Source organism: Gossypium hirsutum, chromosome A05, assembly GCF_007990345.1.
Source record: "Gossypium hirsutum isolate 1008001.06 chromosome A05, Gossypium_hirsutum_v2.1, whole genome shotgun sequence".
Classification (NCBI taxonomy): domain Eukaryota; kingdom Viridiplantae; phylum Streptophyta; class Magnoliopsida; order Malvales; family Malvaceae; genus Gossypium; species Gossypium hirsutum.
In genome coordinates, this window is record NC_053428.1 from 32,456,355 (window position 1) to 32,469,214 (window position 12,860).

Genomic DNA, 12,860 nt, shown 5'->3' on the forward strand with positions numbered 1-12,860 from the left:
ATTTTAAACTTATTAAATATGGACTTTTAAAAATTAATTATATTAATTTTAAAGGACCAGAATTAAATATGGACACTTTTTAATACAAGGAGGTAGATGTGTTGATTGTAATTATATTATTATGATTAGCTTAATTATAATTTTGATCGTTTGCTATTGTAATAATTGAATATATTAATTGTAATTATAATAGTATTTGCCGACAAGATACCGAATTGCTGTTGACAACGCAACATCAAATACAATAATGAGTTGGTTTGTGAAATTAAGAAAATAGCAAGTCTAGACTATAATTTCTTATTATCACGTTGTAGCGTTACTCTCCCTAGAAAGCAATATATTGGGTAAATTAATCCGGGAAAAGAAATTGAAGCCGCAACAATGAGGTCCAACTCCAAACCTCAGTCTCCATCTCAATCTTCCGTCAACATCAAGCTCATCCTCATCTGTGCTTTCTTTCTTCTTTTCCTCCTCCTGGTTTTTAGCACTACCTCTTCTACCAGGCAACAACAAGAACCATCACCATCACCCTCCATTTCAGAATCCCACATTGCAAACTCAACAACAGCCTGCCCGTCTCTTCCCCTCACTCCATCATGCACCAAAGCCCCGCCGTCTCTGGCCAATGCCCTCATCCACTACGCAACAACCAACATCACCCCACAACAGACCTTCAAGGAAATCTTGGTGTCGGCAAGAGTGTTAGAGAAGAAAGCGCCCTGCAACTTCTTGGTCTTCGGCTTAGGCCATGACAGTTTGATGTGGACAGCTCTTAATCACGGTGGGCGTACAGTCTTCCTGGAAGAAGACAAGGCATGGATCGAGCAGGTGAAGCAAAAGCTTGCCGGTTTGGAATCGTACCATGTTGAATACGACACGAAAGTTCACCAAGCAGATGCACTGCTAGAGACAGGGATGAAAGAGGAATGCAAAGTTGTGAGTGATCCTAGATCCTCCGACTGTGAACTTGCTCTCAAAGGGTTTCCGAGTGAGATTTATGAGATCGAATGGGACCTGATCATGGTTGATGCCCCCACTGGGTTCCACGATGATGCCCCTGGGAGAATGAATGCTATCTACACTGCAGGTTTGATAGCTAGGAACAGAGCAGAAGGGGAGACGGATGTGTTTGTGCACGATGTGAACAGAGTTGTGGAAGATAAGTTCTCAAAGGCATTTCTTTGTGAAGGATATTTGAGGGAGCAACAAGGATTGCTAAGGCATTTCACCATTCCCAGTCACAGGGCTCGCTCTGGTAGACCCTTTTGTCCTTGATTACTTCAATTACAAGCACTGCGGCTATCCTCTGGTTCTGTTCTGTTCATCTACATGTATTCACGCATTATCTTCACTACTTTTGTTGGCTACAGCTTACAATTCACAACCCAATCAAGGCATATATATTAGCAGTTAAACCCAAGCTTCAATTTCTTCCCCCATTTTTGTTATCCCTAGTATCTTCCCAAGTTGAGTGTTTCATTTACAGATGTGGGGGTATGTATTTATTTTCATGTAAAGGAACAGAAAGAAATTGAAGGATTAAATTGATGAATTGGATACGTTTTGCCATACCTTATCTTAGTTTTAACATTAATTTTCGGCTACAAAGGACTAAAATTTGGATTTAAATAATTTAAGTTTCTTGATTTAAAAAAAATTTATTAGATGGCTGAAAAAATTAATGGAATAAATAAATCTATAAAAAAATAATTTAAGGATGAAATGAATTTTTAGTTGAAATAATATATACATTAAAAATTATGATATTTTAGATTCAAATCTGGTTAAGTATATTTTTTTAGATTTCACATATTAGAAATGATAGAAATATCCTCACAATAATATTTATTATTTATAAAATGATTGATTTTCGGTAATTCTTCAAGTTGGGACACAAAAATGATTGAATTTCGGTAATTCTTCAAGTTGGGACACAATTGAAGATTGACATCAACTCAACAACACTCTCAAATATAATATTAAAAATCCTGTCACATGTGTATGCACGTGAAAACCAAAAATTTAGGACACAAATGTGTATTTAAAAATAACATACTTCAAATAATAAAATGTGGTTTAGAATTAATTAATAATAACACATGAAATATGTATGTTATTAAAATAAAAAAAATAGATTAAATTGTTTATCATAGTGTTGTCATCAATTTTGAGTCGGTGTCGAGTTAATTTGTGACACTAACTCAATCAAATACATAATTAAAATACAATTGATGGAGATAATAAAATATCATAATAAAACTAAAATGTATAAAATTATTAAAATAAAGCTTTAGTTTAATAGTAAATTAAAAGTTTACTAACCCAATCGGTGTGGGTTTAAATCCCACCATATGTATATTTTTATTGATTTTTAAAGTTAAAAAACTAAAATATTCTCAAATAATAATACTTATTTTAATTATGAAAACACATTCTTATAATTTTTTAACTGATGTGATAACTATTTAACTCGTGGCACCAACTTAGTATAGATAATATGTCATATATATTAGATTAGATTTTACATGATTTGAAATTACAAAAATATCCTTACAATAAGTTTATTATTTTCTAAAATAAAGGGCTTTCAATAATTATTCAAGTGAGTTGAGACTAGTAGGAATGTTATCTCAAACTCAAGCCATTTTGATATAAGTTTGTTTAAGTTGGTACTATTTTGGATTAAATTAGTTTTCATTTGGACAACTTAAATGGGTTCAAATAATTTTGAAATGGTTTAAGTTATAAATATTTTTTTTATTTTGATGGTAAGAAATAGTTTTATATTTATATTGTAATAGGCCTATTTTGCCCGGCCCGAGCTTAAATCAACAAAAACAAAAATCTAAAAAAAATAACAAAAGTCCATTAGTACAAGGTCCAAATTACAAAACAGGCTACAGGCCCGATACCCAAGTTACAAGCATGGACTCAAAACTCACTACCCAATTTTGCAAACTCTGAGCCCAGCCCGAAAACTTAACATTCTCGGAGGAACCCTAGGGTTCCCCTCTCCAGCGTCGCAGCTCCCCCCTCGTGCCTCGAGCGCACCACTCGCTCCTTGGACCAAAACGGAAACCTGCCCCCGTTAACTCCTAGCAGACCTGCAAAGTAACCCAAAAAGAAGCAAAAACACAGCGAAAACGCTGCAGCAGAAGCAAGGCCGAATAGTGATAGAACAGTAACAAGTATTTTGGCTATAAAGCCACACAAAAAACGATTGTCAAAAGGGGGATTTTGGAAATAAAAACTCGATATTCGAAATATAAAAAAAAATCCGATAGAAATCAAAATCAAAAATAATAAAAAGGTGGTTCCTTTATTCGTTTTTGCTTTGATTATTCTGTTTGGATTTTTCTTTTTCTTTTTTTCTCTTTTGTTTCCATTTGAAACTACTACAAAAATACGATAAGGTGAAAGATTTTACCTTTTTTTGGTGTTGATATTCTTCGGCTATCGCTTCTCTGGTCTAAAAGCCAACGGATCCTTAGGTGTTCGGTTAAGGTTGCAACGGAAGAAGTCAAAGGTCGGAAGTCAATTGGTTTAGGGATTTTGAAGGCCCTAAATCTATTTTATATGAAAGAAATGAGGGTTATATCGGGCTTCGGGCAACATTCCGGCCACCACCAATGGTGGTTACCTTCGCTAGTACGAAGGGTGGCCGACGGAACTTAGCAAAGCCCTAAGTCCCTCTCTAAGAAATTTGGGGATGACCCTTATGTTTTTTTAAGAAAATACTGCATAAATGGTTTTTTTTTTTTTTTTTTGAGAAATTTGGACTTTTTAATATGACCATACGGTGCCGTTTAGGGATATAAGCCTAAATGGATAAAACGACGCCGTTTGACGCCATACTCGCGCGACCCAACCCGAGTACTCTCAGGATTTGCTCGTTTTTGCGGTGAAGGGGATATTTTCGGATCCAGCCCCTCCGATTTTGCGGCCTGTTGTAATTCGGTCCTGCTTCTTTTTTTCTTTTCTTTTAATCTTATCTTGTAATCTTTGTAGCATTTAATTTCGATCCTTCTTGAAGTTATGCGTTTTGGGGGGCGGGGATATTCCCCATTTGGTCCCCCATCTCATTCGCATATTACAATTTGGACCCAATATGTTATTTTCATTCCGTTTTGATCCTTTTAATTCTGTTTTTATTTCGATTCAATCCTAGCCTAATAGATTTCATTATTTGTGTATTCTTATTTATCTGTTTCCTTTTAAATACTAAAACTTAAATAATATTCATATGTAATATCTATGTATCTATTCACTTATTATTCGTTTTCATGTTTAGACTACATTTGTCGATTTATTTATTATTTACAATTTTTACCTTTAAATTTCTATTTAATTTCAGCCTAGTCCTAGCCCGTTAATTTATTTATTTATTCGTTTATTCATTTTTTTAAGAATTGTTTTATTATCATTATTTTAAGTTTTTTTTCTTATATTATTTATTTTAAAACCATTTTCTTATTATGTATTTTAAGTCTTTACATTTTTAAAACTATTATTCATTTTAAGTTCTACATATGTTGTTTGTTCTAAACTATTATACATATTACTTATTTTGAAATTTTTTTTCTTATATCTTTTTATTTTAAACTTTTATATGTGTATATTATTTATTTTAAAAATTTCTTATATGTTATTTTGTTATACTATTTTAGATAAAAACTATTTTAAATTCTTTTATTATTTGTTGTAAACCTCTTATTATTATTTATCTTAAGATTTCATACATTACTTATATTAAACTGTTTTTTATATTGTTTTTATATATATTATTTATTTTAAATTCATTTTTCCCGTATTATTTATTTTAGACTTTCTATGTGTTCTTTTAAATTGTTATATATATTATTTATTTTAAGATTGCATTATTCTATTTTTAAATTACTTTATGTATTAATTATTTTAGATTGTATTATACTATTCACTTTATTTTATAATCACTACAGGAAAATAGACTTTTAGCGGCGTTTTTTTCTTTTAGCGTCGTTTTTAAACGCCGCTAATACTTTTAGCGGTGTTTTCCCAAGCGCAGCAAAAAACGTCGCTATATGTAACGTCGCTAAAATTAGCGGCGTTTGTTTGAAAAAAATGCCACTAAAGATCATGACTTTTAGCGGCATTTTTTAAAAAAGTACCGTTAAAAGTCCTGGTCTTTAGCGTCGCTTTACCCAAAAAAAGCCGCTAAAGGTAATAAAATTTTTAAAAAAAATATTATAAAAATCATGAAAAATATAAAAAATTTAAAATTCATTATCAAAATATTGAGAAGAATAATATCCATGATATAAATATAAAAAAATTTTATTAAAATAAAAATAAAAATTTATAATCAAAACTAAAATAAATAATAAAAATTAGATTAAATATAAATATATCATAACCATGTAAAATATAAGATATTATCATCAAGATTTACATCCTCATCTTGCTCAAATTTTGGTGGCTTGTACCCTTTCTTGAACCATTCATCTTGTAGAATTTCAGGAATAGTTATACGCTGCCAAAAAGAACATGCAGAATTTCAACCAAAATGCACGCGCTAAAGCTTATACTATGATCAAAGATTGCATGTAATCACAAATTTTCATAGGATGAATTGAATTTGAAACTTACGGTAAGAGGGTTTGGATCAAGAATACGCTTAATCAAATTCCTAGCACCAGATGAAAACCATGATGGACAGCTGAAAGAAGCCTCCCAGATCTGAAATTTATCAACGTACAAACAATTTTAATGAAGTTCTCATCTAAAAAGACTGGCCAAATCTGGAGGGTACTTACTTTCTTATACAAGCCTATAAGGCTTGGCTCATCAAAAGGCAAATAACCAGCCATGAGAACAAAGAGAATAACTCTGCAAGACCAAATATCAGATGATGTACCATTCAAGTGATTAAAATCTCACAAGCACCACACAAATTTCAGTTCATATAGTCAGTCTATATCAAATACATGTTCTCAAAAACAGAACAATCTCAAACAGCTATGACCAGTATCCCACGGAAGGGAAAAAAAGCATGAAAGTACTGATATAATGACATAATTATAAACAGCCAGATGCTTTATCCTTTCTTAAACAAAGCAAGAATAAGATTGCATAAAATTACATAAAAACAATATCATATGGATAATAGATCAATTCTTTTTACTTCTAAATTCAACAATTCGACTCATAAATTCAACATTCCTCTCTTAAATTAACATAAATTCCAGTAATTTCACAGCTTTAAGCTAAAAAAAGGAATGAAAGACAATTCATTTATATACCAGAGCTTTCTTAAGAAACATGCCGGAGCTGGTTCGAACTTCACTTTCAATACTTTGGCCTGATACATCATCTGCCACCATTGCTATTATGTGCCTTCTGCAAATTGTTCTTGGACCGCAATCTAGTGTAGTTGGTTTTTCCTGTTCCATTTGCCACCAGTCAAAACATAAAAGAGCTATATTGCAATATTATGATAACCCATTACTCCTTTGACAAAGTGAAATCTAGTTTTAGTAATGGCATCTTAAGCAAAAATATCCGCCTTTGCATCTTCTATTTTTCCCATCCTTTTTCACCATATCAGCAGTGAGTCCTCAGGGTATCTTAGTTTTGCATATTTTTTTGGAACCATTTGTTAGGGTATCTTATTCATGTGAGCATTTAGGTAGTATGTCAAGTTGAGTAACTAATGGCATCACATCATTTGAGCATATCTTATACCTCCCAAACTCTAGTAGACTAGATTATTCCTGGAAACTATACAAACCATTTACATTTGAAGAGAATCTTGTTTTTGAAACTTGCCTTTTTGAAAGTAGCATGTAGTTTTCAAGGGTGCATCGTCCATGTTTGAGCACCCTCTGAAGGAACAAATAGGCAATCAATGGGGCCACACATGTGCATCACAACTGGAGAACTCATTGGCAACTATTGAGTATAATTTACATTTGAGCTGTATTTAGATTCCATCAGTATTGCTGTGAGATAGATTATTGTTCTTACCAATGCCTCGATTTATGAAGATGAGCATAGAAAGTACTAATTTTCTATTAAGGATACAAGCAATGCTTCAAAGAAGTCTTTACAATTTTGTTTCAATCATTTTGATAATCCCACATGGTGGGATAGTGCCTCAAAACTGACTGTAGAAATCAGAGTATTTTTTATACTAAATAGAACATAAATCAGAGTTTTTATATACAACCTATGACACTACTTTAGGAAACTCTAAGTTAGGAAAGATACTAAATAGGAGATATGATCCCTTAAAATAAGGAATTTTAATAAAGAAAATATCTACAAAATATTCCTAAAATATTTACAGAATATTCCTACACTCCCCCTCAAGCTGGAGAATATACATTGTATAATCCCAGCTTGAATAGGAATTTATTGAACACAGGTTTTGGCAAAGCCTTGGTAAGAATGTCTGCAATCTGTCCTTCTGAAGGAATGTAAGAAAGAGTGGCTGTCTTTTTGTTGACTTGATCAGCAATAAAATGCCTATCAATTTCAACATGCTTTGTTCGGCCATGTTGAACTGGGTTCTTGGCAATCTGAATGGCAGATTGATTATCACACAAAACTTCAAAGTGATCCTCCTGATTTGTGCCAAGTTCTTTTAGTAATTTAAGTAGCCAAATTCCTTCGCATATCCCCAAAGCTAGTGCTCTAAATTCAGCTTCAGCACTACTTCTTGAAACAACAGATTGTTTCTTACTTCTCCAAGTTGTAAGGTTACCCCAAACAAAAGTGCAGTACCCACTAGTGGATCTTCTTTCAGTGAGATCTCCAGCCCAACTAGAGTCTGTAAAAATCTTAACAGTTCTGTCTTGTGTCTTCTTAAACATTAAGCCATGTCCTGGAGTTTTTTTCAAGTACTTGAGAATTCTATTTGCTGCTGCCATATGCTCTTCAGTAGGATTAGTCATGTGTTGACTTATCACATTTACGGGAAAAGCTATATCTGGCCTTGTCAAGGATAAGTAGATTAGTTTCCCAACTAACCTTTGAAATTTCTCTCTGTCTACTAAGGAATCATCTTCTTTATTGAATCTCAAGTTTGCCTCCATTGGTGTATCAGCCGGCTTACAGCCAAGAAAACCAGTTTCTTTGAGTAAATCAAGTACATACTTTCTCTGGTTGATCACAAGTCCTTCTTTTGATCTTGCCACCTCCATTCCTAGGAAATACCTTAGCTTTCCCAAGTCCTTGGTTTCGAATTCCCTGTTTAACAACTTCTTCAAATTGCTAATCTCTTCCTCATCATCTCCAGTAAGAATGATGTCATCCACATACACAATTAGGATAGCTTTCTTATTTGTAGAAGTTACCTTGATGAAAAGCGTATGATCGGCAAGGGACTGCTTGTAGCCATTTTGAAGAATGACTTTAGTGAACCTCTCGAACCAAGCTCTGGGTGATTGTTTTAACCCGTATAGAGACTTGTTGAGCTTGCAAACCTTGTTGCTACCTTCAATAGACTTTGAGCCAGGTGGCAATTGCATATAGACTTCTTCCTCAAGCTTGCCATTAAGAAATGCGTTTTTTACATCAAGTTGGTGTAATTTCCAATCGCAATTTACAGCCAAACTTAGGAGTACTCGAATAGTGTTAAGCTTTGCCACAGGTGCAAAAGTTTCTGTGAAGTCTATCCCATATGTTTGCGTGAAACCTCTGGCCACTAGTCTAGCTTTGTATCGTTGGATACTGCCATTGGAGTTATACTTTACAGCAAAGATCCATTTACAGCCGACAGCCTTTTTTCCTTGAGGAAGGCCTGTAATGGTCCAAGTAGCATTTTTCTCTAGCGCACAAATTTCCTCTTCAACAGCCCTTCTCCATTTTGGATCCTTTAGAGCTTCAGCTATGCTTGTGGGAACCTGTTCTTTATCCAAAGTTGCTGTAAATGCTTGAAAAGACGGCATCAATGAATTATAACCAGTAAATTTTTCAATAGGATGCTTGGTGCACTGTCTAACCCCTTTTCTAATAGCAATAGGAAAGTCATCTAGAGTAGTGGACTTACTGATTTCTTCTTCCATTTCGGCAGCTGGACCCAAATCCAATTCTCGGCAAGAATCAGATTGCAAAACAGTCTCAAGGATATGTCTTCTTTTTCTTGTGTAGACACAAAGCTGTTTGGGTGATGGTGTTTTTTGAAGACTGTCAATTGGAGTAGGTGTATTTTCAGGAAGAGTGTTTAAAGTGGGTGTAGGTGAATTAGTCATAGGTACTACAGGAGAATCAATGGGAGCATTCACAGGTGACAGATCTGCAGGTAATGGCGAACAAGATGGCAATTCTGAAGGTTGAGAATGAAGATTAGAAGGAGATACCTGTTGTGGCTGAAAATCACTCCATGTTTCCCCCTGAATTTCAGCCTGAGTGAAATAGGAATCCTGCTCATAAAATGTTATATCCATAGTGGTGAAAAATCGTTTAGAAGGAGGATGATAGCATTTATAACCCTTCTTAAGTGAAGAATACCCAACCAATACACTTTAAAGACTTAGGATCTAACTTGGACTTATTAGGAGCAATATTTTGGATAAAAACAGTGCAGCCAAAAATTTTAAGTGGCAGAATGGAGGAGATAGGCTTAAAATGAGGAAAGTGCTGCAAAAATATAGATTGAGGCGTTTGAAATTTTAAAACCTTACTAGGCATCCGGTTGATTAAATATGTGGCAGTTAATAAGGCTTCCCCCCACAAATATTTAGGAACATTAGTGGTAAATAGAAGAGAACGAGTAACTTCAAGAAGGTGCCTATTTTTTCTTTCGGCAACGCCGTTTTGCTGTGGGGTTCCAACACAAGAACTAATCTGAACTATGCCCTTTTCCTTAAAAAAATCACCTAAAGACCTAGCAAAAAATTCACTGCCATTATCAGATTTAAAGAGCTGGATTTTAGACCCAAATTGAGTGAGAACCATGTTATAAAATTGCACAAAAACACTAGCAGTTTCAGATTTATCTTTCAGCAAATAAGTCCAAGTTATCCTACTGTGATCATCAATAAAAGTGATAAACCACTTACAATTATCAGCATTCTTCACCCGAGAAGGGCCCCAAATATCACTATGGATCAAAGCAAAAGGGTAAGAAGGCTTGTATGTAGAAGGAAAATAAGATGATTTAGTATGTTTGGCAAGAGAGCAAACTTTGCAAGAAAAAGAATTAGGCCTTTTATTAATGAATAGAGCAGGAAACAATTTTGCAAGGTATTGGAAACTAGGATGGCCTAAACGAAAGTGCCATAACATAACAGTATCAACTTTTCCTAAAGCGGTAAATGACTTGGAGATCTCGATTTTAGGAGAGGTAGGGAGGATGTAGAGACCATTATGCAAGCTGGCCTTACCAATCATCTTCTTCGAGTTCAGTGCCTGCAAAGTACAATCACGATCATTAAAAATTACAGAGCAGTGCAAGTCTGTGGACAATTTACTAACAGAGATGAGATTGCACGCCAGATTTGGTACAAAGAGAACATTTTTAAGTGCAATCTGTTCATTGAGAATAACAGTGCCATGTCCCTCTATTTTGCACAAGGTACCATCAGCCGTTTTGACAGCTTTACCAAAGGTATGGAAAAAATTGTGAAACAATGCCTTGTTACCAGTCATATGATCCGTAGCACCAGAATCGAGGATCCAATTAGGAGTCAACTGGGAGGAGAAAAATGCAGTAGAAGAAAGGTTACCTTCTGGATCTTTTATGACCAGATTACCTTCACAAGACCCTTCAAGAAAATTGTTGCCATTCAATCGATGGCAGGTGATAGTCAGACCAGACGAATCTGATGGAGCATCGGAACCAGAAAAATTTTCTGGATTTGAAGTAATCTCCGAAGTAGGAGAAGGAGTTTCGGACATGGTCTAGGTTGAAAAAGAAATCGTAACCTAAGCTGATACCATGTAGAAATCAGAGTATTTTTTATACTAAATAGAACATAAATCAGAGTATTTTTTATACTAAATAGAACATAAATCAGAGTTTTTATATACAATCTATGACACTACTTTAGGAAACTCTAAGTTAGGAAAGATACTAAATAGGAGATATGATCCCTTAAAATAAGGGATTTTAATAAAGAAAATATCTACAAAATATTCCTAAAATATTTACAGAATATTCCTACACTAACCTGTCCTCATATCTCTATCAATGGCATCTGCATTCAGGGTCCTAGGAAGCTCTCTAAAATCTTCATTGAAGATGGAATATGCACTGTAAATTTTGGAATGGAAAAGATAAGTCAGTCGTGGAAAGAAATGAGCAGTTCATGTTAAAAAACTCACATTATATAGGGTTTAGAAACTAAACAAAGACCCCAAAACAACCCCTATGTCCTATGATAATCTACAAGAGGTTCCTGCACATGAACTTCATTAGTATTTCGTCATTGGTTCATATGCTTAAGAAATTCTCCACAGCTACCTTTGAGAAAAAGTCAGAAGAAAACATAATTCAAACAAAATTTTCATTCAATGGTTTGTTTGGAAGTATCAGGGGTATCAGCAACACATATCAGAGTCATGTAACAGTTTATTTGTTATTATCTTATACATATATCATGAACTTTGGCTACCTTAGGAATTGGAGTTTAGAAGCAAGAGGATACCTGACATCACCAGGTTGCCGCCGTCCAAGGTTCAGGAAAATTGTACAAAAACCAGTTCCAAGTATCTGAGCAAATGGGGGGCAAAGAAAATATGAACATAGTTCATAATGGAATTGCTCTATAATCTAAATAAATATTTCGTGCAAAAGTGTGATAGATTGTCCATGTCTTTAAATAATCTTTCTCCTCATCTCTAATTTTGCATTGTTATATGTTTTATACAAAGTACATAAGATACAAAACACAACGGTATGTATGATATAACATCAGAAATTATGTCTTGAATCCTTCTAAAAAATCTTGAAGGTAACACCACAATTTTTTTTACATGTAGGCACACACTCTAATACACTGAAATTTATCTAATCTATTATAATAAGACAACCAAAGATACCGACTCTCTAAAAGAAAATGACATCAATAACCATCTATTTTTCTATATCATCAAGGAAGAAACTACAAGTTCCAATATTCCTCAATGTTTTGGAGATACAAAGAAACTGGTTAAGTGAACTCATCCATATAGCCCTACTTCCCAACAAGTGAAAAGAGGATACATCCAACACACATAAACAGCAGTACAGAGGAGACAAATCCAACTTACATATATTGGTCCAAGATCCCATTTATGGGCAACATGTGCCAGTATAAACCATAAGATAACAAGAATCCATGCTTTAAGACTTAGAGAAAAAATTGCCATCAAAAGGATATCTACAAAAAGACATACAAGGAATGGTCAACAAGTGAACTCTTACTAGGAAAAATAACAACAGCTCAATTCAAAGTTGGTTTTCACCAGGAAGCTTCAATCTATTTAGTAAAAACGAGTAAAGCTTCTTTTTCCACCGACTTGTTGACTGTGGAAGCTGAAATTTCTATTGGAAGAATTGAGGGGAAAAAAATTAACAACGAAAATTTTGGGTTTACCAAAGTGGCATCCAAGCTCAGTTTAGTGACTGCTAATTCAGTCATACCAAATCTTCCTAATCATCGTCAATATCGAGTCCACTTGGTGCCTTTGGTTTGACAGCAACAATGAGTGAATCTAGAAAATTGGAACATAGTCAGTGCCTGCATATCAATAGCTAAAAATTAACTAATTGAATAAATGCTTCCTAGAATTTACATAGGAGTAATGGGTTATCATAATATTGCAAAGCTCATCTATTGTAAATTAAAATTAGGCAGTTGAAAATTCAATTAACAAAAAAATAGGGGAATCTGGCACAC

The 12,860-nt window shown here is 34.1% G+C and overlaps 2 protein-coding genes and 1 long non-coding RNA gene across 3 annotated transcripts; 1 reads left to right on the top strand and 2 right to left on the bottom strand.

Annotated features, from left to right (window-relative positions):
- Nucleotides 1–347: 347 nt before the first annotated feature.
- On the top strand, nt 348–1,553 carry LOC107957467 (glucuronoxylan 4-O-methyltransferase 3). Its single transcript, XM_016892984.2, has one exon. The coding sequence runs from the start codon at nt 382–384 to the stop codon at nt 1,273–1,275; it is 894 nt and encodes a 297-aa protein (XP_016748473.1). The 5' UTR covers nt 348–381; the 3' UTR covers nt 1,276–1,553.
- A 1,294-nt stretch (nt 1,554–2,847) lies between these two features.
- LOC107957466 (uncharacterized) lies at nt 2,848–3,885 on the bottom strand. Its single transcript, XR_001700456.2, has 2 exons — nt 3,428–3,885; nt 2,848–3,104 (listed from the first exon to the last, which is right to left on the bottom strand). It is a non-coding gene; the product is annotated as an uncharacterized lncRNA (long non-coding RNA).
- Nucleotides 3,886–5,348: 1,463 nt separating this feature from the next.
- LOC107957465 (CBL-interacting serine/threonine-protein kinase 9) lies at nt 5,349–7,137 on the bottom strand. The gene is made up of 4 exons (XM_041112230.1): nt 6,279–7,137; nt 5,793–5,865; nt 5,626–5,715; nt 5,349–5,509 (listed from the first exon to the last, which is right to left on the bottom strand). The coding sequence occupies exons 2-4, from the start codon at nt 5,844–5,846 to the stop codon at nt 5,387–5,389; spliced, it is 267 nt and encodes an 88-aa protein (XP_040968164.1). The 5' UTR covers nt 5,847–5,865; nt 6,279–7,137; the 3' UTR covers nt 5,349–5,386.
- Between the last annotated feature and the right edge of the window lie 5,723 nt (nt 7,138–12,860).

Bases quoted from the DNA above. Each gene is read 5' to 3' on its own strand.
- LOC107957467 (XM_016892984.2), top strand. From the start codon at position 382: ATGAGGTCCAACTCCAAACCTCAGTCTCCATCTCAATCTTCCGTCAAC.
- LOC107957465 (XM_041112230.1), bottom strand. From the start codon at position 5,846: ATGGCTGGTTATTTGCCTTTTGATGAGCCAAGCCTTATAGGCTTGTAT. The intron at 5,716-5,792 runs GTAAGTACCCTC...GATAAATTTCAG, and splicing joins TTATAGGCTTGTATAAGAAA to ATCTGGGAGGCTTCTTTCAG. The intron at 5,510-5,625 runs GTAAGTTTCAAA...TCTTTTTGGCAG, and splicing joins TTGATCCAAACCCTCTTACC to CGTATAACTATTCCTGAAAT.